Source organism: Podarcis cretensis, assembly GCF_951804945.1.
Source record: "Podarcis cretensis genome assembly, chromosome: 8".
Lineage (NCBI taxonomy): Eukaryota > Metazoa > Chordata > Lepidosauria > Squamata > Lacertidae > Podarcis > Podarcis cretensis.
Window position 1 is genome coordinate 52,073,157 of NC_137177.1, and position 22,578 is coordinate 52,095,734.

Here is a 22,578-nt window from a genome sequence, read left to right on the forward strand (position 1 = left end):
GTCGCAGGTGACCCCAAATTGTTCAGGAGGCCAATGAACCGAGCAAAGCTGTGAAAAGCTTCAAAAGGATCTCTCTAGGCCCTGTAATGAGCAGGCAACAAAGTAGTAAATGAGGCCCAATGTCAATCAAGTAGGAGCAAGGCTTATTGCAACCAAAAATAATCCCATGTGTATCCCAGTTTCATGGATGGCAAATTGCAGAGCCTGTAATTCCCCCAGAGCAATTTTTTTCCACATCAGTGCCTCAGCTTGGAACATAATACGAGCGCCTTTGAGGATGCACAGAGTGCTTTTCTTCTGCTGCTAAATACCTACAGCCAGCTGCTGTATTGGAGGTGGCTAGCCAGATCTTGTTGGACTTCAACTCCCAGCTGCCCCAGCCAACATGGCAAGTAGCCCAGGGCATGATGGGAATTGTAGTTCCGCAACATCTGGAGGGCCACAGCTTCCACACCTCCATCTCATTTGGGTCTTCATTTCTCCGAGAGCAGGGGTTTGCTGGCTGACCCCACTTCCCCATTGTGTTCATGTGTTCAGCCCCACCACCCTCCACACAGGTGTCTGCATTGGGGAGCTTCCAGACTGGCCAGGAAAGAAGTATTGGGGTCATTGTGGACAGCTCCCAATGGTGACAATGGAAATGGGAAATTCTATGTTAGTGATGATTAAGGAAAGGGATTGAAAGTAAAACAGCAAGAATTACAATGAAGACAGGATATAAATCTTAAAGTGGACCTGCCTTTGGAACAACTGGGCCCCATCCGCACCGTACATTTGAAGCAGTATCATACTACTTTAAACAGTCACAGATTCCCCCAAAGAATCCTGGGAACTGTAGTATTTTAAGGGTGCTGAGAGTTGTTAAGTGACCCCTTTTCCTCTCACAGAGCCACAGTTCCCAAAGTTCCTTGGGAAGAGGGATTGGTGGTTAAAGCACCCTGGGCGTTGCAGCTTTGTGATGGGAATGGGGGTTCTCCACAAGGCATCTCTTCCATAAGCATCCCAGGTCACGAGGTTGGGTAAGGCCCCTCTCAGCCTGAAGCCATGGAAAGCTGCTGCTAGTGAGTGTAGGCTTCCCTAAAGTAGCTGGACTGATGGTCTATCACAGAAGAAGGCAGCATAATATGTTGTTTGTGCATCTTTGGCTTCTGTTGTTTAGTTTGTTCCATTTGTGCTCCTCTTGGGTGTCCAAACCTGGGTTTTGTATTGACTTACAAACCCAGTATCTCATCCTCACAACCTCTTTTGGCCCTGCTTCCTTTTCCTCTTAAACTTCTCAAGTTTTGGCAGAAGAGGGGAAGGACGTCAGAATCAAGATTGTTTTGTGGGGTTGTGTGTGTGCATGAGTATCTCATTTTGTGCAACAAGTACACGTCTGATTCCAATAAAAATATTGCAAAACCTTTTAGAACAAATGATAAGAATAATATAGCAATGTGCATGCCTCCAAAAAACCAGCTATGGACATGATTTATAACTAGGCTCAGGGAGTTCTGAAATGACTTGGAATTCAGAAAAGGGGAAGGGGGTGGGAGACCCAAATGATACACCCTTCCTCCTACAAGAGAGGAGTTGGGCACTGGAGAGGAGCAGCAGTTTGGCCCCTTCCACCCCCTCTTTGCCCCCCACTGGAGGAGGCAGGAAGAGCAGAATGGGAGCAGGTTGGTGCTAACTTTCTTTGGAGGATCTTGTTCCATAGCTCTGGGTCTGTCTGAGCCCTGACTGTATTATTGCCATTGCTGCTGTTAGATTTATTACCTGCCTTCAGCAGAAGGAACCTGGGGCAGGTCATAGCAATGTAAAAATACAACAGTCAAAGCAGTTTGAAACAAATTACAATCACAACTAGAGTGGGTCCTAAAAATAGACATCTCAAGTAGAGGAGGTGGACACTGTCAGTGGCTACTAGCCATGATGGCGATGCTGTACCAACCTGGTCCAAGGCAGCTATGTTTATGTATACTAGCTGCTGGAAACCACAGGAGGGGAGAGTGCAGTGGTGCTCAGGTCCTGCGTGAGAGTTTCCCACAATCTTCTGGTTGGCCACCATGAGAGCCGGATGCTCAGCTAGGCGGGACCTTTTCAGCCTGATCCAGTGTCCCTAAGTGCCCAAAGGTCAGGGCAATGAGGTGCATCTTCAGCATATGCTGAAAGTCACACTTCTGTGGGGGAAGGAATTTCCAACTTGGGGGGGGGATGCCTGGCACCCCCATACCCACAATGTTTCATGCCCTGCTCTATAGGTGGTTAGGCTGCCCCCAAGTGCTATCCAAGGGACCTTGGCCTGGGCAAGACCCGATCTCTGCCAGTGGGAAAAGGAGGCGGCGGCGGTGGCTCTTTTGGGATTTCTTCCAACTCTTTTTTATGGGGCTTTGTGAAGGATGTGGGACAGAAAGCCCTGGCCTCTCCTCTCCTCTCCCTTCTCTTTCTCTCTCTCTCTCCCTCCCTCCCCCCCCCCAGCTCAAGCCTCCCCGTTTATCTTTTTTTTTTTTTTTTGCCAAATTAAATCCTTGATTAACCCTTATCTTGCCAGTTTGGCGGCTATCTCTCCTGTGGCGCCGTATGTCCAGACAACCGGTACGGGATGATTGATTTCTTAAAGATATGCCGCTGCTTTTTTCTGATACTTCATTTATTGTCTAAATATTTTTGCTCCCATTTCAGCAGCTTCCCTTATCAAGTCGTGTTGATGATTCCCAGCCCTGCCCTCTCTCTCTCTCTCTCTCTCTCTCTCTCTCTCTCTCTCTCTCTCTCTCTCCTCCCCCCCCCCGCCCCAGTTTCTTCCTTTTCTTTATATTTTCAGTTGCCTCCCTTCTCTGTTGTTTTTTTAAAACCCAGAAGACAGAGGAAAGGGTTGTTGCTCTCTATGGCCGAAAGTGACTATCAGTCTCTTTTCTTGCCTGGGGAGGGGGAGATTGGGGAAGCACAGAAAAATGGGTCTCCCAACTATCTTTTCTTCAGTAACTGGTATGAAAAATCTCCAGTCTATGATGGCCATTAGGGAAGGGAAAGCAGGAAGCTGCCTTATATAATCAGGCTATTGGTTCATCTAAGACAGTATAGTTGTCTCTGACTGGCAGCAGCTCTCCAGGGTCCCAGACAGAGAGAGAAACATTTCCCATCTTCTGCTGGATGACCCTCTTAACTTGAAAGTGCCAGGATTAAATATGTTCAATATGTTGATTATTATATTTATTTTCCACCCTTCACCAGAAGGCCCCAGGTTGGGTTACAGCAATATAAAATGCAGCATTCAAAACAGTTTAAAACAGCTCACAATCACAGCTGCAGTGAGTCCTAATAGAGACAAAAAGAGAAGCGTGGGGCGGGGTGTTGCCTTTGCACCCTGCTTGTGGGAGCAGCCAGGAGGCACGTTACGGGAATCCGGGTTGCTGGACTAGATAGATCTTTGAACTGATGTAGCTGCCCCCTCCTCAGGCTCCCATGCCATTGATGGGCAGCAGAATTGAGTCTGCCAGGCCCTACTAGGAATGAGGGAGGAATCTGCATTTTGCAACAGACCAACCTGACCTGATGGCTCCAACCCTGCTTGTGGATCATAACACAGCTCCCAGTTGGACGGTGGATTTTGCAGTGCATTTGCAGTCTGCAAAAAGTGCACACCAAAATCCGCATGTTGTGTCAACAGTGCATATAAAACGCGTGTTTTGAGGTGAATGCATTGAAGAGTGTGTGTTTACACTAAAAAGTGCACACAGGATGCATGGGACAGGCTCACGACTGAGTGGCAGCGAGGCTGAAACAAGATGGAATTAACTGCTCAGCCCATCCCTAGTCTTTGTCCATCCTAATGCAGCTTTGTAAAAAAAATAGGCTGTGTCCAGCTTCATGCTACAATGCCATAGGCATATAGGAAGCTGCTGTGTCAAATCCATTGGTCCACCTGGCTCAGTACTGTCAACTCTGGCTGGCAGCGGCTCTCCAGCTTTTCAGGCAGAGGTCTCACTCCCAAGCCTGCCAGGGATTGAACCTGGGACCTTCTGCACGCAAAGCATCTCTGTGAGAAGATGCCATTAGCACACATTCTCTGCATCCTTACCCCTCGCTGCAAGACTGGCACTCTTTGCCACAGTGAAGTGTCTCTCCCCAGCCTCAAAAAAAAAGGGCAAGCAAAAAAACCCAAACCTTCCTGTGGGGAGGGCCGAATCATCCTGGAAGTTAATGATTAACCAGCGTGACGGTTCTCCCTTCCCTTGTTTGGCAAGGGGTCCGGCTGCCCCAGATAAAAAAAAAGTCCCAAGCGGATGTTGCTCAGATACAGTTTCCGATGGTTATCTGGGCCGCTGCAGATTGGAGACACTGACCTCTTTGTTAAGGGGAAAACAAGGAGGGTTTCTCTGCCTTGCCTTCCTGCCCGGACCCACTTACCACGGAGGGGCTGGCATGGAGAGTGTCCGGGAAGGAAGCCACACCTTGCTTGCCAGTCTGTCTCTCTCACAGCCCCTTTATGCTCCCAATGGGGCATTGTGGGGAAAGGGGGGGGCTGTTTTGGGGAGCCAGGTTGGCACGGATGCAGACCTTTGGGAGCTTGTCGCCTGGAGTTATTTGTAAGAGACAGTCTTGTTACTTGACTCCAGGGCGCTCTCGAGAACCTGGGGGTGGTGACGACAGGGCAGGGCTAATGGAGCAACAGAATGAGCCACTTCCAATGTGTCCGTCGTGGTTTGTGCAGGCATCTTTTTGCACCCATATAGCACCATAAGCCTGCAGGGAGCTTTGCAGGTGAGAATGTGGGGGGAACTCCTTGCCCCAAAGAGCTGTGAATAGAGTTACAGTGAATGACTGACTTACAGAAGGGCAGCCTTTGCCAAGCTGGTTCCCATCCTGGAGCTCTGGACTACCGCTTGTGCCCTTGGGGCCTGAGGGAGAATTGTAGCCCAGGTAGGCACAAATATTGCAAAAGCTGCTGTTTATAGTAAGGGGAACCTTGCACAAAGCCCCTGAATCTTCAAAGGAAATGTGGGCTTTCAGGAGGGATCCTGGGAGAGGTGGCTTTATGCTGGGTAGTGATTCCAAATATATGGGGCAGCAAAGGAGAAAACCTTTTTTTTATGGAAAAAAACACATTTTATTGAAAATTTGGGGTTTATATGCCACTTTCCGTGACCCCTGAACCATAATGAAAATACCAAATGTACAAACAGTTGAACTAAACTATAACAGCAAGCGATTAAGAACAAGTTAAATAAATAAAAGTATTCAAGGACGTAAGTAGCCAAATGCCCATCTAGTCTAGCAACCTGTTCTCCTAGGGGCCAACCAGATACCCTAATAGGAAGCCTGCAAGCAGAAACTTAGTTCAACAGCACCGTCCCCACCCACTATTCACTGCAACTGGTAGTACACAGACTTACTGCCTCCAACAATGGCAGCAGAACATAGCCATCATGGATAGCCTTATCCTCTGTTAATTTGCTTAATGCTCTTTTATAGCTGCCTGAGAGTGGGTGGCCATCATTGCACCTTGCGAGAGAGAATTCCATAGTTTGTTCACTGTGTGAAGATGTCCTTCCTTTTGTCTGCCTTGCCTCCTCCAACACTCAGCTTCATTGGACATCTTTGAGTTCTAGTATTATGAGAAAAGGAGAAAAAACATCTCTCTGTTTACTTTCTCCACACCATGGATCTTATATGCCCCTATCATGCCCCCTTTACTAGCCTCCTACCCCCAGCCAAACTTAAAAGGCCTTAATGTAGTAAATGTTTTAGGGTTGCTCTAACCCAGGGGTTGGCAAAGTTTTTGTGGCTTGGGCCAGTTCACGGTCCCGCAGATGGCACGGTGGGCTGGAGTGTGCACACGCGCGCATGTGCAAACACTATTTATGGCGCAGAGGAGGCGTGAACAACTTCCCATTGGCTGCAGGAGCTTCCCACAGCCAACGGGAAGCCGGCCAGTGTCGCAGAAGGCGGTTCCCGCTCTGCTCCACGCTGGTTTAGTGCAGTGCACAGGAGCCAACCGAGCGGGCGGCAGGGGTCCATGGGTGGTTAATGACCCCCATGGGCCACTTGTGACCCATGGGCCTTAGGTTGCCGACCCCTGCTCTAACCAGTTGATTATTCTGGCTTCCCTTTCAAGGATGTAAATCAATGGGTGAGAGGTGCCAGTTCGCCCATGGTTTCCTATGGATGCAGCTGTTTGCAGTTCTCTTCTCCCTAGTTTTACTGAGCAAGAGCCAATTGCACCCACTTCACTGATCGCTGGTAGTGTGCAAAGGAAACAAACCACAATCCCTGGCTTAGCATCACATCCAACCCAGAGATGATGGTTTGTTTCACTTGTAGCAGAGCACAGTCAGTAAACCCAAGAGCAAACCTTTAGCTACAGATCTTGGCTTGTTGCAAATGTTGCAACCAAAACAAGCCGCTCTCCCCAGTTCAGATGTGAGTCTAAGCCAGGGATTGTTCTTTGTTCCTCCCTAGCAGGGAGGTGCATAGCAGGTGCCAGTGGGCCATGTGTAGTAAGCCATGATGGCCAAATGTGGCCAGTGAACCGGGTGAACACTGAGAAGCCAGGGGGGGGGTTGCCCCCCTGCACAGCTCAATAGGGAAGAGAGCTAAAGCCTTTGAAAATTTTGCTTACGCTCCACAATTTATTCATGACAACTTTGATTTAGTTGCGCCAAAATGTTATACAGTATATGATATGGTAAATTACTTTTAAGTTTACATTCTAGAGGAGGGATCTAAAGGAGAGTACTGTTTGATGGGGGAGGATGGCATGGGTCCCCTTCTCTATCTTTAGCGAACCATTATCAGACAGTGAAGTGTCCCATACTGAACGGAGGCTTTGGGCATCTTTCCACCCAGTGAACATGGCCATTCACTGTGGCCCCTGTGTACCTTTCATGGCTTTGTGGCCAGCCAGGAGCAGAAATGCTGAATCAGCAGATTGGAGAGAATCATCCACCCCCCCTTTTTTAAAAAAAGACCCAGGCATGTGGATGTGTCTTCAGTGACACACTTCTCTTCCACCCCCAAGATATATCTTGCTTGCGCTCTCTCTCTCTCTCTCTCTCTCTCTCTCTCTCTCTCTCTGAAGTTAGGAATGTTTCTTTTCTTGCAGCATCAGCAAAAGTGTGTGCGCATGTGTGTAAATGAGGGGGGGGGAGAGTTGTGTGTGTGGTGCATGTGTGTGCGTTTTATCAAGCCGTGAGCACTCTGCTCCTTGGAGTGATAAGCTCTAAACCGACCAAGACTGTCAGTCTGAGTTGGAGGGTTTAGAAATATTGGGACGAATAATTAGATTTCATATCGTTACTGCTGCAGCCATCGAAGGATCAGGCAGATTAATTTTTCTCCTCTCTCTCTCTCTCTCTCTCTCTCTCTCTTTCCCTCCTCTGCTCATTAATATTCATTAGCGGCACATGAAGGCAGAGAGGAGCCGAGGCAAAGTTGCGGGGGGGGGGGGGGAGAATGAGGAAGGCCAGCGCTGCTGCTCATCTCAAAGAAAGTGTCTCTCTGCCCAGGGCATGGCTGTAAACCCTGTGGATCCTCCAGGTGTGGTCCAGGCCAGCTCCCATCATCTCTGACGATTGGCTGTGGGGCTGCTGGGATCTGGAGGCCAGGCACACCACAGCTTCCCAAATCCTGACCCAGAGCCGCCTCTTCCTCCATCCACACTCCCTCCAACCTTTCCTGAGCCTTTTCTTATTGCACACTTTGTAAGGCACAGCAGTTAAGAGTTAAGCACAGTATTCCAAGTATAGTCACACCATCTTTGTTTTTGCACCTTTGTTCCTGAGATGGAGCACCCATACGTACCTAATGCTGGATTTAGGGCACTGGAGATGCACATGTTCCATGAATTAGCCTGGGGGTGTTCTTTTTACTTCTTCTTTCGCCAGAGGCAGTGTGGATGCTGAATTGACAGGACAGAGTGCTTTGCACTAACCTGCCACCTTTTAAAGAGGGGGACATAGATCTGTGGGTCACCTGAAGGGGGTGTTGTCATCCATTTGTTTTTTATTTATTTACTGCACGCTGGCAAGCATAAATGTGAGCGAGGCAATTTGCATTCATTAGAGCATGTGTCTGCCCTGGAAGGTCTCATAAAAAAAAAACCTCCCTAGGCTTCGGCCAACACTTCTTCTGGACACAGCTTTTTTGTTGCTGTACCAGTCAGAGGTTGTACTCAGGGCAACCCTGTTTAGCTCTGAGGCCTTGCCATTCTTGATTCACCGGATCTTTTGACTCTCGCAAGCCTCCTTTGGGCTGGGACTAGCCCCAAGATCAGTCTCATACACACAAAAGTGAATGGTTCATCATTTTCTACTTGGGCTCAGGGAACACCTTTTATGTTGGGATCAGGGGAGAGAGGGCTCAGACCAGACACCTGTCAAATCTAGCCAGTGCTTACAAGTGCCACTTCTTTCATGGGGTGGAAAGAAGCCTCATGTGGCAGTTGGGCTTCTTGTCATGGCTTTGGGCCTTGTGGCTGGCTTGGTCTGCCCCCAAACAGGGTGCCATCAATGGCCGCGTCAGCAACACAAGGATTGTTCGCCCGGCCCGGGACGCCGCCGAGGCCCTTCCTCTTGTCTCCCCCAAGCAGCGTGAGGCTGCTCCAGCCCTGTCCCATCCCTCCTGCTTCCCTCCCTCCCTCCCTCCCTCCCCCAATCTCTTTTCCTCTCTCTGCATGGCTGAGGTTAGGGGTGAAGTGGCTGTTTCCTCCCCAGCCGGTGATGGTCGGCCCTCAGGTTAAGAAGAAGAGGAAATAACAAGCTTGTTGTGTTCGCAGTCACGCTCCGCCAGCCGTTGGCTGTGCCACGGGGTTGCCCAGGCAGCAAGCAGTGGGCTCAGTTTCCCCATGGGGGGGTGGGCTATCCAGAGGCGGAGGCCTCTCTGTAGGACGCTTGCTGGGACCCCTTTGTTAGTGTCACCCTGAGGGGAGTTAAGCCTTGGCTTGCTTTCTGGGAGACTCAAGGATGGCAGACTGACCTGTGTGAGAGAGCGAGGGTGGAGATGGGAGCAAAGTGGTGTTCCCCAGTTGTGTACTCAACCAGGCATGCAGCTGCTACGACCTGCAGCACATTCACACCATACTTTTAAATCACTGTGATGCCACTTTAAACAACCAAAGAATTCTGGGAGCTGCAGTTTGTTAAGGGTGCTGAGAGTTGTCAAGAGGCCACTATTCCCTTCACAGAGCTACAATTCCCAGAGTTCTCTGCGAAGTGGAATTGACCGTTAAACCACTCTGAGAATTGTAGCTCTGTGAGGGGAATCTCTATGATACTACTTTAAACAGTCATGGCTTTCCCCAAAGAATTCTGGGTGCTGTAGTTTGTTAAAGGTGCTGAGTGTTGTTAGGGGATTCCCATTCCCCTCACAGAGTTACAGTTCCCAGCGTGGTTTAACAATCAATCCTTCTTCACATAGGGAACTCTGACAATTGTAGTTCTAGGAAGCCAACAGGGGCCTCATAACACCCTTAACAGGCCACGGCTCCCAGAATTCTTTGGGGGAAGCCATCTCTGTTTAACGTGGTATCACAGTGCTTTAAATGCATGTTGTGAATGTGGCCTTGGTCTTCTCATCTTTGTCCTAGATTTGGCTGTGATCATCAGTTCCCTCCCTTGCTACGTGACCAAACTGATCTTGCCACTAGGCCAGTGAAAGGATGAATCAGCTGCTTGGAGGTTGGCCATCTCTGGATCGAAGCAGCCATACAGACATATACCGCTCATCATCCGTGCACATTGTGCTTCCTTTCCCTATCCTCATGACTCCTCATGGGAGGAAAGGCTCCTTGCACATGTGGTGGGAGGGTTTATGTGCCACATGTTGGGCTGGAGCATATGGGAAGGGTGGGACACTTCAGGGCCTGGGACCCATCCTTCTCCAACTGGCCCTCAGAACTTTGCAGGCTACACCGGAAGCGTTTTTGCCTGACTGAAATGTGCCTTTGAACCCTGGTAATTCCTCTTGTTTGTCTGCATGGAGGATAAAGAGGGATGGGTGTAGAAACTAGCCTATTGTACATTTGGTCAAATTTACATTTGTTGTTCCACCCACTTTTGACACTGGAACCTCCCACCACTGGCATGTGGCCCCTGGAAGGTTGTCCATTCAACCTCTCCCCCCTCCCATTTATGAAACTTATGCAAGTGTCTATTTTAGAAGAATTAGCTCGCTGAGACGTTCACACAGGGCATTTCAGTGGATGGTGTATGACTTCTCTTCTTGAGTTGTAGCCCAAAATATTTGGAGGGCCCCTGGTTGACAAAGGGTGCTCTGTATATACACACACTCCACACAATGTGGAACCAGGGTAACAGCTGAAGTGAAGAAACCACAATGTGCTGGTGAGGGTCCGGTTGTGTAAGTGACACATATGTTGTTTTTTATATTTCTGTCTCTAGCCAAACCCACCTGTGACCCTGGTGCTGGAAGATGACAACTGCTGGCTGTTGAAGCTGCCCTTGGTTTCTGGAGAAGGTGATACCAACTCTGTGATCTACAAGAAGGGTAAGTATTTGGACAATGGCCTCTTGGCACCTGGCAGAAGTTGGAGGCATTTGATCTGTAGTGTTTTCGCAAAACAAGAACAGCGTTGCTTAACAGAGCCAGTTTTTTGGGGGGTTTTTTTGGCACTTAAGGGCAGAGTTGGATTCCTAAGGGTTTTCTTAAGCCACAACCTAGTCTTTCTGTAATTGGTCCATTCTCTGGGCAGAGGGATGTCCCACCCCTTTTCATCTTCTCTGAACATCTTCATCTCCTCTCTCCAGTTTCCCTTTGATTAAGCCACACTTTGGCCAACCCTTGGCCCCTGTCTGCAATATGAGGATAATCAAACTAGCCCACCTTAGAGGGTTGTTGTACATATTACAACATAACAGTGCAGATTACAACACAGTAGTGTGTGTGTGTGTGTGTGTGTGTGTGTGTGTGTGTGTAGGTAGCACTTTGAGCTCACAAAAGCACTCTGTAAATGCTCAGGGTGATGGTGATGATTATCGCAACATATACAACACCATTAGTGTACGTAACTGCCCTTCAGATTATCATAGGCAACAAATCGGCCTCTGCCCTCTAAGATAAACAATATGGAAAATAGCAGAGGAAAGGAGAGACGAGAATAGCAAGGAATGAAGGTGGGCAAATTACAGTAGCATGTACCCAAAATATAACTACTGTTGGGCATGAGGGTTTGACAGTTAAGCTAAAGCCCACTTGGGGAAAAAATGGGTTTGGAGACAGATTTCAAGAGAAAGACATGAAGGCAGGCAGATGTGGTACTGTGGAAACATTTAGGGAGGGTGTTCCAGCCATAGGGGAGGCCAAGGATAATAAGCAAGGGACCTTCAGGTGGCTGGGAGTAAAAAGAAAAAAGAAAAAAAGCTATGGGCAGCAGAGTGGCAAAAGGGAGGGAGAAGGAAATGGTTAATGCTAGCTTTTGGCAAGCCATGGGCTGATGCTGCCACCTCTGGGTGGTTTTGTGTATTGCATGCATCAGCTACTACAACATTATTCTTATTCAGTTTATTTGGTCCCACTTACATCCTATCCTTTTGCCTCCAAGGGGACTCAAGAGTAACGGTTTAGCTGCAGCCTAACCCTGCAAGGTACATTAGCCTGATAGTGATTTGCAAAAGGCCGCTTAATGAACTGTGTATGGATTTGAACCTCAGTTTTTCTCACTTTCAGGTTTTAATTGAGAATTTATTTCTCTGGGACTCCGATCTATGTGTACCAATAGCCATGATGCAGTGTTAAATACCCAAACAGGTTTTCCCCCCTGAAAAACCAAAAAAAGATCCTGGGACAAACAAAACAAAAGAAGGAATCTGTTTCTTACCGTCACTCGGCTGCCTTTTCATCCTGGCCAGTCTTAACATATCCCATGGCATTTTCCAAACAATATCTAAGCTAAGCAAAGAGCCTTAACTGCCTACCCAACAAGCATGGCTTTCTTTTGGGACATTTTACTCCTCTGAGGATACACTGGAATTTAGCTCAGGGTGGAAAATATCCCCCCCAATCCAATTGTCTTATGCTTTTCAGGGGGTTATTCAGAAGTGGGCATGAAGGAGAAATTTGATTCAGTTCACATTTAAAAGCCAACCTACCAAATTCACGCTTTCTGAAACAATACGTGAACCAAAACTCAGCAAACACTTCAAAATTCAGACTTCTCCGAATTCTGCATTGCAGTTCTCCAGCAAATGCATACATTAGAGTAAAATGCACATATTATGGTAAACTAAGAAGTTGGAAGTAGAGAAGTAGGGAGAGAGAGTGCTGCGAGTGGAGGGCTGTCCTTTTTCCATCCTTGGGACCCCCTCCCAGGAAACTCACCCAACTTTCTGCTCCCTGGAAGTGGGAATGTGCAGTGGAGCTGATTAACTGCTGAACAGCTCCGTCCATTTTGGTGCCTGCCCATGAAAGCAAGCCTGGAGTGAGAGGCTAGGGTGATGCCAGCAGTTTCCAGGAAGAACCCTCTTCTTTGTCAAATTATGTGGGTGATCTGTGAGCTTGTTTGGTCCCTGAGTGAGAGTCAGAGTGGATGGGTGGAGTCCTGGGTAAGAGTGAGGAGACGGCGTGGGTGTGTCAGATGGAGACACAATTTATGTTGGTCTATCTTTATTAGCCGTTTGTATTAATGTAACATTTTTGTCATGCTGGCCACATGACCCGGAAGCTGTCTGCGGACAAACGCCGGCTCCCTCGGCTTATAGAGTGAGATGAGTGTGCAACCCCAGAGTCGTCTGCGACTGGACCTAACGGTCAGGGGTACCTCTACCTTTACCTTTAACATTTTTGCATATGTAACAGTGTGTATTTTTGTAACATTTGTTTTTTAAGTTGTCTTTGCTGTTGCTGCTTTAGTTTTCTGTACACCGCATGGAGATATTTTTATATATTAAGTGGTACAGGGATGGTGCAAAGAAACAGCATGCAAATATGCATTATATCAGTGGAAACTACTTTGTGATAATGTGTATATTAAGAGAAATTAGCTCTAAAATGTTGATGATAAGTGTAGAGACCTGAACTGAATACTTGGGAAATGAGAAACTGAAAGAAACCCAAATGTGACCATTCTTACTGAGAAGTGGCTAATCTAATTTAATGGTCTTTCTCCCCACCCATTGCCATATCTGCAGATGATTCTATCTGGTGCAAAACCACCAAAGCCATCTCAGAAGGAGACGCACTGAGCGCGTTTGTCATGGCTGAGCCAATGGGGATTCCCAACCACACCGTGAAGACTGAGCCTGAGGGGCCTTCTTACCCAGCGGCACTGGCCCCTGAAATCCAGCTTCTGCCACAGCAAGCGGGCATGGCAGCCATCTTGGCCACAGCGGTTGTGAACAGTAAGTACCCAGGGTATGGTCCATGCTTCTTATGCCCCCTGGATCCCAAATTTAGGGCACCTCAAGGTGGTCATTATTGTGTGGAAGGGCAAAACAGACATTGAGGTTTGCTCAGTTAAAGAGGATGAAAGTGCTTTGTCACCCTAGCACAATAAATGCACTCACTTTAAGCCAACAATGTGTACGTAGCCCAAGTCTTGTACAGTAATACCTCCGCAAACGTCTGCCTCATCCAGCGTCCATTCTGGCGAACATCCGCGACAAACCCAGAAGTACTGGAACAGGTTACTTCTGGATTTGCCGCATGCGCAGCAGTGCTAAATCATGCTTCGCACTTGTACAGTAGTGCAAACTGCTCAATGCGCAGATGCAATGCTTTGCCCTGCATCCTTTTCGGCTTTGGACATTGTGGGGACAGGATGCTGGACTTGATTGGCTACTGGTCTGACCCCATAGGTCTCTTCTGGTGTCCTTATTAGAAGGAATTTCTGGAGGCTACAGTCTGTTCAATAGCAGGAGAGACCGTCACCTTGGGAGGTGGCGGACTCCCCTTCATTTGATGCTGGAGTTGAGGAATCCAGATGGATATAGCTGGTGCTTCCTTTATTTTATTTTCTCCCTCCCTCTCCCCGACTTTCTCCCTTCTGTCCAGAGGACGTCTTTCCCTGCAAGGACTGCGGAATTTGGTACCGGAGCGAGAGGAACTTGCAGGCCCATCTGATGTACTATTGCGCCAGCCGCCAGAACGCCACGTCTCCCACGGTGGATGAAAAGCCCAAAGAGGCCTATCCGAATGAGCGCATCTGCCCTTTCCCCCAGTGCAAGAAGAGCTGCCCCAGCGCCAGTTCCTTGGAGATACACATGCGGAGCCACAGTGGTACGAGGGTGCTGCCTCTGTCCTTCTGGGATGGGGGAGGGTGGTCGCTTTGGGCTTGTTGGAGGAATGAGGAGGAGGTGTTAAAGAAGACTGAACTAATTGGATTGCAGGAGGACAGCATTTCAGAAAGTGGGGGGTGTATGTGTGAGAGAGATGGAGACAAAGAGTGCAGGCATGCAAAAGACACAGCAAGGTTTAGAGCAAAGGTAGCTAACCTCCTGCCCTCCAGATGCTGTGGGGATCTGGGTTGGCAAAGCATTTTGGCAGGGGGTGCTTTTCAGCTGCATCCCAGAAACGTTGCAGAAGATCCTGATATGTTTCTCTGGGAATAGTCTACTAAAGTGTTGGGAATCTTAGGTGAAGTTGTAGCAGAAGTTACCCCCAGTTCCAGTCACCACACAGAGGCAGCTTAAGGTCCCAAATTTTTACTGCAGCAGAAGATAAGGCTTCAGATGTTGATATGTGCATATAGTTTGTAGTCTTTGCAGATGCAGATACGGATACAGATACAGATACATACATACAAGTAAGAAGTATTTCTGTAGCTCCAGCCATTTGAAGCATAACAGGCTCCGACTCACTTCTCAAGACTGACCCTGACACACAGCACAAGTCCCACTCACTGACTGATGAGCTGACACACCTTAATCACTTATATAGACAGCACTGGGCTGTTGACATAGCAGCTGGTTTGGCTGTTGGCTTATCCCATACATGAGGCTATTTGTGCATCTGAAAAAAGTAACTCCTTCCTCCATGTCCAGTTTCTCCAACATAAAGGGCACTGGAGTGCTCTGGGCCCTTCCCTGCTGTTTGGGTGATGGAACAAGTCTTGTGGTCACCTTTCTCATGCTGTTGTCTCCTTCTGGCTTCTCTTTCAGGAGAGAGGCCATTTGTGTGCCTTATCTGCCACTCTGCCTTCACCACAAAAGCCAACTGTGAGCGTCACCTGAAGGTCCACACAGACACACTGAACGGTAATCCCCAATCAATATTGGAGTGAGAGATCCAGCTCACAAGCAGTGCTCTGTAGAGGTAGACCACTGGCAGTACTGTTTAGATAGAGCACTGTTTGGTTTCAATGGGGACAGGCTTATTAGAAGTGGTTCAAACAAAAAAGTGAGATGGTCCCCATCCCAGAGTATGTTAGCCAGTGCGGTGTAGTGGTTATAGTATGTTGGACCTAGAACCTGGGAGGCTGGGGTTCACCTATGTGGTTCACTGGCTGACCCTCGACCAAAGTCTACCTCTCAGCCTAACCTACCTTGCAGAATTGTTGCAGGAGCTGAGTGAGGAGAGGGGAAGAACCATGTACCTGTATTGGGATTTTTGTTTCTTTATTAATTTTTTTATTATTATTATTAATTTTTTAAGAAAGTTTTTCTTTTACAAATTATTTGAACACGATCATATTCCATATATTACAAATTTTTGACTTCCCCCGCTCCCCCCGCAATCCTCATACTTTTATATTTATTCCGCATTTCCTTTATAATTATATTGCCAGTTTGTAAATCTTTACAGCTCTTTTCCCTTTTACAATACCCTTACTCATTCACAAAGCCTCTTTAAATCCAACTAGCGTTGTCTGCTCATCACAAATATTTTCCAGATAAATCGTAAACTTTCTCCAGTCCTGAGTGAACTTGTGGTCTTTCTGATATCTAATTTTCCTTGTCAATTTATCTAGTTCGGCAAAGTCCATCAGTTTCCGCCTCCATTCTTCCAGTGTCGGTGGTTCCTCTTGTTTCCATTTTTGGGCCATTAAAATTCTTGCCGCAGTCACTGCATATTGAAAAAGTTTATAATCACTTCTATTAATTTCTCCTCCTGTAATTCCTAACAAAAAGGCTTCTGGTTTCTTCACAAACGTATATTTAAACATCTTTTTCAATTCATTATATATCAATTTCTTTATTAAATTTTTATACCGCCCTTCATCCAAGGATTGCAGGGTGGTTTACAATATAGAAACACAAAAATACATAGCAAAAGCAATACCCCTGGATCCAACCACAGTGGAAAAGGCCATGAATTGTTTAATTAGCCAAAGGCCTGGGACAAGAGGAATGTTTTTGCCTGGTGCAAAAGTATTGAAGGTGTCGGGGTGAGCCTCCCTGGGGAGAACATTCCACAAACAGGAAGCCATCTTGAGCTCCTTGGAGGAAAAGGTGGGATATAAATGAAATAAATAGACACAAAAGTGCTGGTCCTCCTGCCCGCTCAACGATCCAGTGGCAACTCATGATGGCATTATACCACCTTGAGGATCAGGGACAGTACGGGTGGTATTCAGCTCAGTTTTACTCAGAGGAGACGTATTAGAACTAATGGACCTAGCTTAGTCATTCATTTACATGGGTCTGTTTTGAGTAAGACATAGCTGAAAACCACCCAGTGGCTCTGAGCACCAGCAGCTGGGAATCGCAAGTGGGAAGAGTTGCTGATGCACTCTGAGTTTTGCTTCTGAGCCTCCCAGAAGAGGCATCTGAATGGCCACTGATGCTAGAACAAGATGCTAGACTAGATGGGCTAAGGGTGGTCTTAGGTGGCCTTGTTCTGCATGTAGCGTAGCAGAGCTGTCTGGAGGTCCTTCTCTTTGCAGTCAACAGTGCTTCCCTCCATCAGCTGACCTCACACCCTTGCTAATGCGTGGAGCTCTTGCTCACCCACTTCACACTCAAAGCCCAACAAAATATTAGGCCATGGTTCAGTGGTATAGCACCAGCTCTGCATTCAGAAGGTCCCTGGGTTCATCCCAAGCATCTTCCATTAGGGAAGCAGTTGAGTATCAGGGCTCAGAAAGGACCCTTCTCTGAGACCTGGGAGAGCTGCTGCCAGTCAGAGTGGATGGCACTGGATTTAGGTGGGCTGGTAGGCGGTCTCAGCCTGAAGGCAGCTTCATGCATCTTGATTTCTTAACGCTCTCCCTTGTTTCTACAGGTGTCTGCCACAGCTGCGGATTCATCTCCACCACCAGGGACATCCTCTACAGTCACCTGGTCACAAATCATATGATCTGCCAGCCAGGTTCCAAGGGGGAGGTCTACGCCCAAAGCACCACCATTGCTGCCCCGGCCACCAAGCCCCTGGCCCCAGGTAAGTCAGACACGTGACATGGTGTGGTTTGGGTCTAGAACTAGGATCAGGAAGAGATCAGGTTTAAATCCCAGCTAGGCCAGCCTCACAGGGTGGTTGTGAGGATAAAATGAGAAAGAGCACACCACTTTGAGCTTCTTACAGCGGAGGTGGGATAGAATTTTTATGTTGTGCTTCTTACCATCATATTAATAATTGTTTTAATTAATATATAATTTATTTCAGTGAGTCTACTCTGAGTAGGACTTAGCTGTATGAAATTCATTACCATTAATTTTTACTTTATTTAATAATATTATTAAGGGGATGGCCTGCCATAAATTGTTTAAATTCAGAGATTTGAGTCAGTTTGGGGGTTGTGTCCACAGAGGGGCTTATCTGTAGGTGTCACATATACAGCCAAGCATTTGTGGAAGAAGCATGCTTGGGGAACTAATGATGAGATGAACGCCCCTTGTCAGGCTCAGAAAGCAGAATTGCTTTCCTCTGTGACTTGGAAACGTCCTCAGTTCATTCTGAGTTTGATTCCAAGCTAATTCAGACCTCATCATGGCCCTCATTATGGGACTGTGGTAAAGCAACAGGGTCTGAATCTTCCCATTCACCTGCCTGTCTACATGACTTGCTGCCCCCACTCTTTGGCTACCTAGAAGCTTGGAGCACTGGGCAAAGTAGTTTTCCTAGTGCTATTGGCCAGTAGTGTTGGGCCAAAATCCCTTCCATTCCACTACTAGCCAAGCATTAAGGAAGAAGGTATGTGGCCAGTGTTGGGGAGGAATTGGAGTGGAGCAGGACTTGTTCTTTTCTAGGTAGGATTTTAATCTGAGCCCAAGAAGAATCTGGGCAGAATAATTTCCATTTTGCTTCCCAGGCAAGCTTTACAAGCAGCCAAATCCGTAGATCTCTGAGCCGAAAATTACAAGATTCAGTGACAATGCTACAGCCAGCCACCTCAGGGCTGTGAGGATATGGCCGAGCCACTACCTAAGCACCTCTCCCTTCTCCCTACAGGTCTGAACACGCCGGGCCCAGCCTCCACCTTCAAGTGCAGCTTCTGTGGCTATGTGGCTGACTGCTTGCCCAGCCTCCAACAGCACGTGGTCCTGCACAGCACCGCTGCAGCTGTACTGCCAGGCCTGGAGCCCAAAGCTGCCCAGAGCCAGCTGGACACCCCTGCCAAACTGGCAACACAGGGGGTAATGGCACCTCCTACGGAGGAAGCGGCAAATGGCTCCCCACCCCAAGAAGGTTTCTCCTCCACACTGGGGGATGAGGTGACAGTAGTGCAGATCAAGGAGGAGCCTGAAGACGAGGGGGAAGCCCTCAAGGGGACCTCCCAGACAGGGGCAACCGCTGGTCCTGAGCTGGAGCCAGACGCCTCCTCTCGCGCATCCTCTCCACATAGCCTGCATTCAGTAAAGGTGAAGTCTGAAATCACCAGCCCCACGCCCGGGTCCAGCCCAGTGCCCAGCGAGCCCGGGTCGAGCACACCTGGTGGCACAATATTTCTCCCCCAGTACATGTTTGGCCACGAGGCCACGGTGGTGCCCCAAGCTTCAGAGATCCTGGCCAAGATGTCGGAGCTGGTGCACAGCCGCCTGAAGCAAGGCCACACCGTGGTGCCCCCTGTCCTCTTCCCAGGCACCCCAGTGCCCAAGGGCGCCACCTGCTTTGAGTGCGAGATCACCTTCAACAACATCAACAACTACTACGTCCACAAGCGGCTGTACTGCTCCAGCCGCCGCTTGGCAGAGGAGAGCCCCCCCGGCCCTCGCAAGCTGAAGGCGGCTCCTTCAGTGCCCCCCAAAGGCCCTCCCACACCTGGAGTCCTCCTCTCGCCCCCACTGCCAGGAGACAGCAAGGCCACACATGAGGGGGAAGCTGGGCCAGGCGCCAGCCCACCCAGTGTCGCAGAGGTCAAGCAAGAGATCAAGGTGGAGGAGGGTGGGGCTAAAACCAGCCCCTCCCCTGAGGCCGATGGGACGGGGCGCATCAGTGAGGACAGCCGGAGCCCGGGGGGCAGCTCCATGGAGGAGCCAGATGATGACCCCAGCCGGACTGTGTGCGAAGCCTGCAACATCCGCTTCAGCCGCCATGAGACGTACATGGTGCACAAGCGCTACTACTGTGCCTCCCGCCACGACCCGCCGCTGCGTCGGGCTGGCACTGCGGGCAAGGTGCCCTTCCTCCCCCAGCCGATCCGTACACGCAAGCGGCGCAAGCTGTACGAAATCCACAATGCCGCCAACCAGCTCAGCGGTGCCCCGGATGCCACACCCCCCGAGGTGCCCCCCGTGGTCCCAGCTCTTATTCCTGTGGTCAAGGCTGCCCCCTCCCCTAGCTCGAGCCCCGACACGGACGGCCCCATTGACCTGAGCAAGAAGCCCCGCCTCCACAGCGGTGCGGAAGTGCTGCCGGCCTCCCTCCTGCCGCTGGCCGACTACCACGAGTGCACGGCCTGCCGCATCAGCTTCCACAGCCTGGACAGCTACCTGGCCCACAAGAAGTACTACTGCCCGGCCACACCGTTGCAGCCCAGCACACTCGAGCAGCTGCAGAAGATCAAAGGGGCCGTCCCAGCTGTGCCGAAACCTCGGGGCAGCCCCGAAGGGCTGAGCGAGGAACCTGAAGCAGCATTAGTCAAAGTAGAGAAGGGGGTCCCTTCTGTGAGCCCTGCAGCACCCCCGGCTGCCTTTCCTGGCCTGGACTCGCTTCCGCAGCGCTACCTGGATGCCAAAGCCCTGCACCTCCCAGGCGCCAAGGTGCCCCTGGTGGTGTGCCCCTACTGCCCGCTCAACGGAGCCATTAAGGGAGACTTGGTGGAGCACTTCCGCAATGCCCACGGCCTATTTGTTGCCAAAACGGTGGCTGGCGCCACGTTGATAGAGGCCACCCGGACGCTGGCAGAGGGCAGCCTGCTCCCACCGCTGCCCACTGCCTCCCCGCCACAGCCCCTCCCCAGACTGCGCAAGGACAGCTTCAACGGCAGGGAGCCTCCTGCTCCTTCCGTCTCCAACGGGAGCCCGCGCCCTACCGTCTCCCCACAGCCCCTTCTCCCCCTTTCCCCTCCTGCCCCCTTGCCCATCTCCCCCTTGCCCGAGGCAACACCCAACGCCCCTCCTGGGTACACGGACAAAAGCATGCAGACCCCACTGGGCAAAGGGCCCCCTACCCCTGTGGCCAACGGCAACCACAGGTACTGCCGCCTCTGCAACATCAAGTTCAGCAGCCTCTCGACCTTCATTGCCCACAAGAAGTACTACTGCTCCTCACACGCTGCCGAGCACGTCAAGTAAAGCCTCGTCCAGGCCTGGGTGTTGTTTGGCATCCCAGAATCACAGCCTCTGGTCACTCATGGCTATGGGGGGGCAGGGACGTAGGGCTTGGGGGCAGCCAGTCATGATGGACTCTCCTGCCGTCGAGAGCGTCCCATGCCCCCTGCTCTGGACCTGGGGAAGGGTTGTTTTTGCACTAGGGCTGTGGAAAGGGGGCAGGTTCTTCCTTAAGGTGCCAGTGGAGCCCTGGAGGGGGGGCAGCCAAGTTGCACGCAGGGGCTCGGAGGAGCTGAAGGAAGCCATGGGGATGTCTTCCTTACAAAGTGGGCGCCCCAGCTCACAGACTCGGTGTAAACCCTTCCTCTCAATCCCAGCGCTAATAAGAGATCAGGGATCACTCTACCCCACCCACCCCCTCCTTTTTACATCTGGGGGAGTTTGAGGCCAGTTTGCGGGAGAGGTGCACTGCTCTGCCCCTTCTCAGCCCTGATGGTCTAGAATGAATTGACCTGAAAACAATAACAGTGGCGGCATTTCAGAATGGGCAGCAGCTGCACAGGTGAAATCTTGGGGCAAAGGGCCAGGTTGCCAGCTTCTGAATGGGAGCCTCTCTGCTTTTCTAGTGAATCCACCAACTCAGCCAACCCCTCTGGAGGCCCAAGTTGCTTCCTGTCTCTGCTTTCTATTTCCCCAATGCCTTTCTCCTAGGTTTTGGGGACTTTTCTCCACCAGGGGTGTTAGGGAAAGACCTCTCATACCCAGAGAGACCCCCAAGATATAGTATTTTTCGCTCTATAACACGCACCTGACCATAACACGCACATCGTTTTTAGAGGAGGAAAACAAGGGAAAAAACATTCTGAATGAAACAGTGGATGAATCATTTTTGTGCTTCATGCTGTGGCCACAGATATGTGATCTGATGGTGAATTTGGGGTGACCAAATGCAAAAATCCTGAGAATCCCTGTGGATCCATGCTTTGTAACCACATTTTTGCACCATTGCAGCCCCAGGCAACAGTGGGTGCGTGATTTTTGGGGGGCAGGCTGTAGCCATGGACATGCTATGTGATCTGATGGTGAATTTGGGCTGACCCAATGCAAAGATCCTGAGGATCCATGTAGATCCATGCTTTTTAACCACATTTTAAGTGGGGAGGGAAGGAAAAACACAGAACGGACAAGGAGCACGAGAGGGGTGTGCAGAGGAGCAGCTGGCTAAGAATGCAGGAGAGGGGTATAACGGGAGGGAGGAAAGGAAGGCAAAAGTTTTCCCTCACCTACCGACCCAAGCCAGCCAGCTCGCGCGCTCTCTCTCTCCCTCCTGCATGTTTTCAGCAGCACGGAGACACTCTGCTTTCCCCTCTGCTTGCCTGGAGGGGAGGGGCTTTCCGTGCTCTTTGTTCCGTTTGAGCAAACACAGCAAGGAAACAGAGGTGGGTGGGCAGTAAGACCCTGAGGCAGAATGCAGGAAAGCAGCCGCTTCCTCTTTTCAGGTTTCCCTTCTAGGAGATGCGCGATTTGATTTTTGCCTGATTTTTTTTGCCTCCCCTCGCGCCATTTGGCTCCAGGGACCACACATTCGCTCAATAACACGCACAGACATTTCCCCTTCCTTTTTAGTAGAAAAAATCTGCGTGTTATAGAAGGAAAAATACGGTATCTGTCTCCTTTTTATTTTTTCAGGGCCTCACTTTAAGCCAGGGTTAAGACAGCAGCTCCCCCACCCCCACATCTCCTTTTTCTGCCCCACTTTTTTTTGCTTTTGGCATATGAAGTCAGAATGATGAAGCATGTACAGAGTGCATCCCACCATCGGGCACACACATCTTTCTCTGTTGGGAACTGGCTCCCCATCATCCCAAAGGCTTATGAGAGGTGGGAGAGAGCAACTGTCTTCACTTGGCAGTGAAGGAGCTATTCTCTGTATATGCTCAAGGGAGACCCTGATTTCTTGACATGCCTTGATGTCTGAAAACGTTATGGGGTTAAA

At 49.7% G+C, this 22,578-nt stretch overlaps 1 protein-coding gene across 6 annotated transcripts in view; it reads left to right on the plus strand.

The window, feature by feature from the left end:
• Positions 1-20,637, plus strand: part of ZFPM1 (zinc finger protein, FOG family member 1) — a 119,073-nt gene extending 98,436 nt beyond the window's left edge. For 3 of the 6 annotated variants that reach the window (XM_079988721.1, XM_079988724.1, XM_079988723.1), the window contains exons 5-10: positions 10,380-10,485; positions 13,125-13,334; positions 13,987-14,211; positions 15,093-15,188; positions 17,155-17,310; positions 18,322-20,637. In XM_079988721.1, coding sequence (XP_079844847.1) covers positions 10,380-10,485; positions 13,125-13,334; positions 13,987-14,211; positions 15,093-15,188; positions 17,155-17,310; positions 18,322-20,606 — 3,078 coding nt within the window. In that variant the 3' untranslated portion in view covers positions 20,607-20,637. Of the gene's footprint in view, positions 1-8,673; positions 8,715-10,379; positions 10,486-13,124; positions 13,335-13,986; positions 14,212-15,092; positions 15,189-17,154; positions 17,311-18,321 lie in introns of those variants that run through there. The other 3 variants (XM_079988726.1, XM_079988722.1, XM_079988725.1) reach the window with 3 other exon arrangements.
• The last annotated feature ends 1,941 nt before the right edge of the window (positions 20,638-22,578 follow it).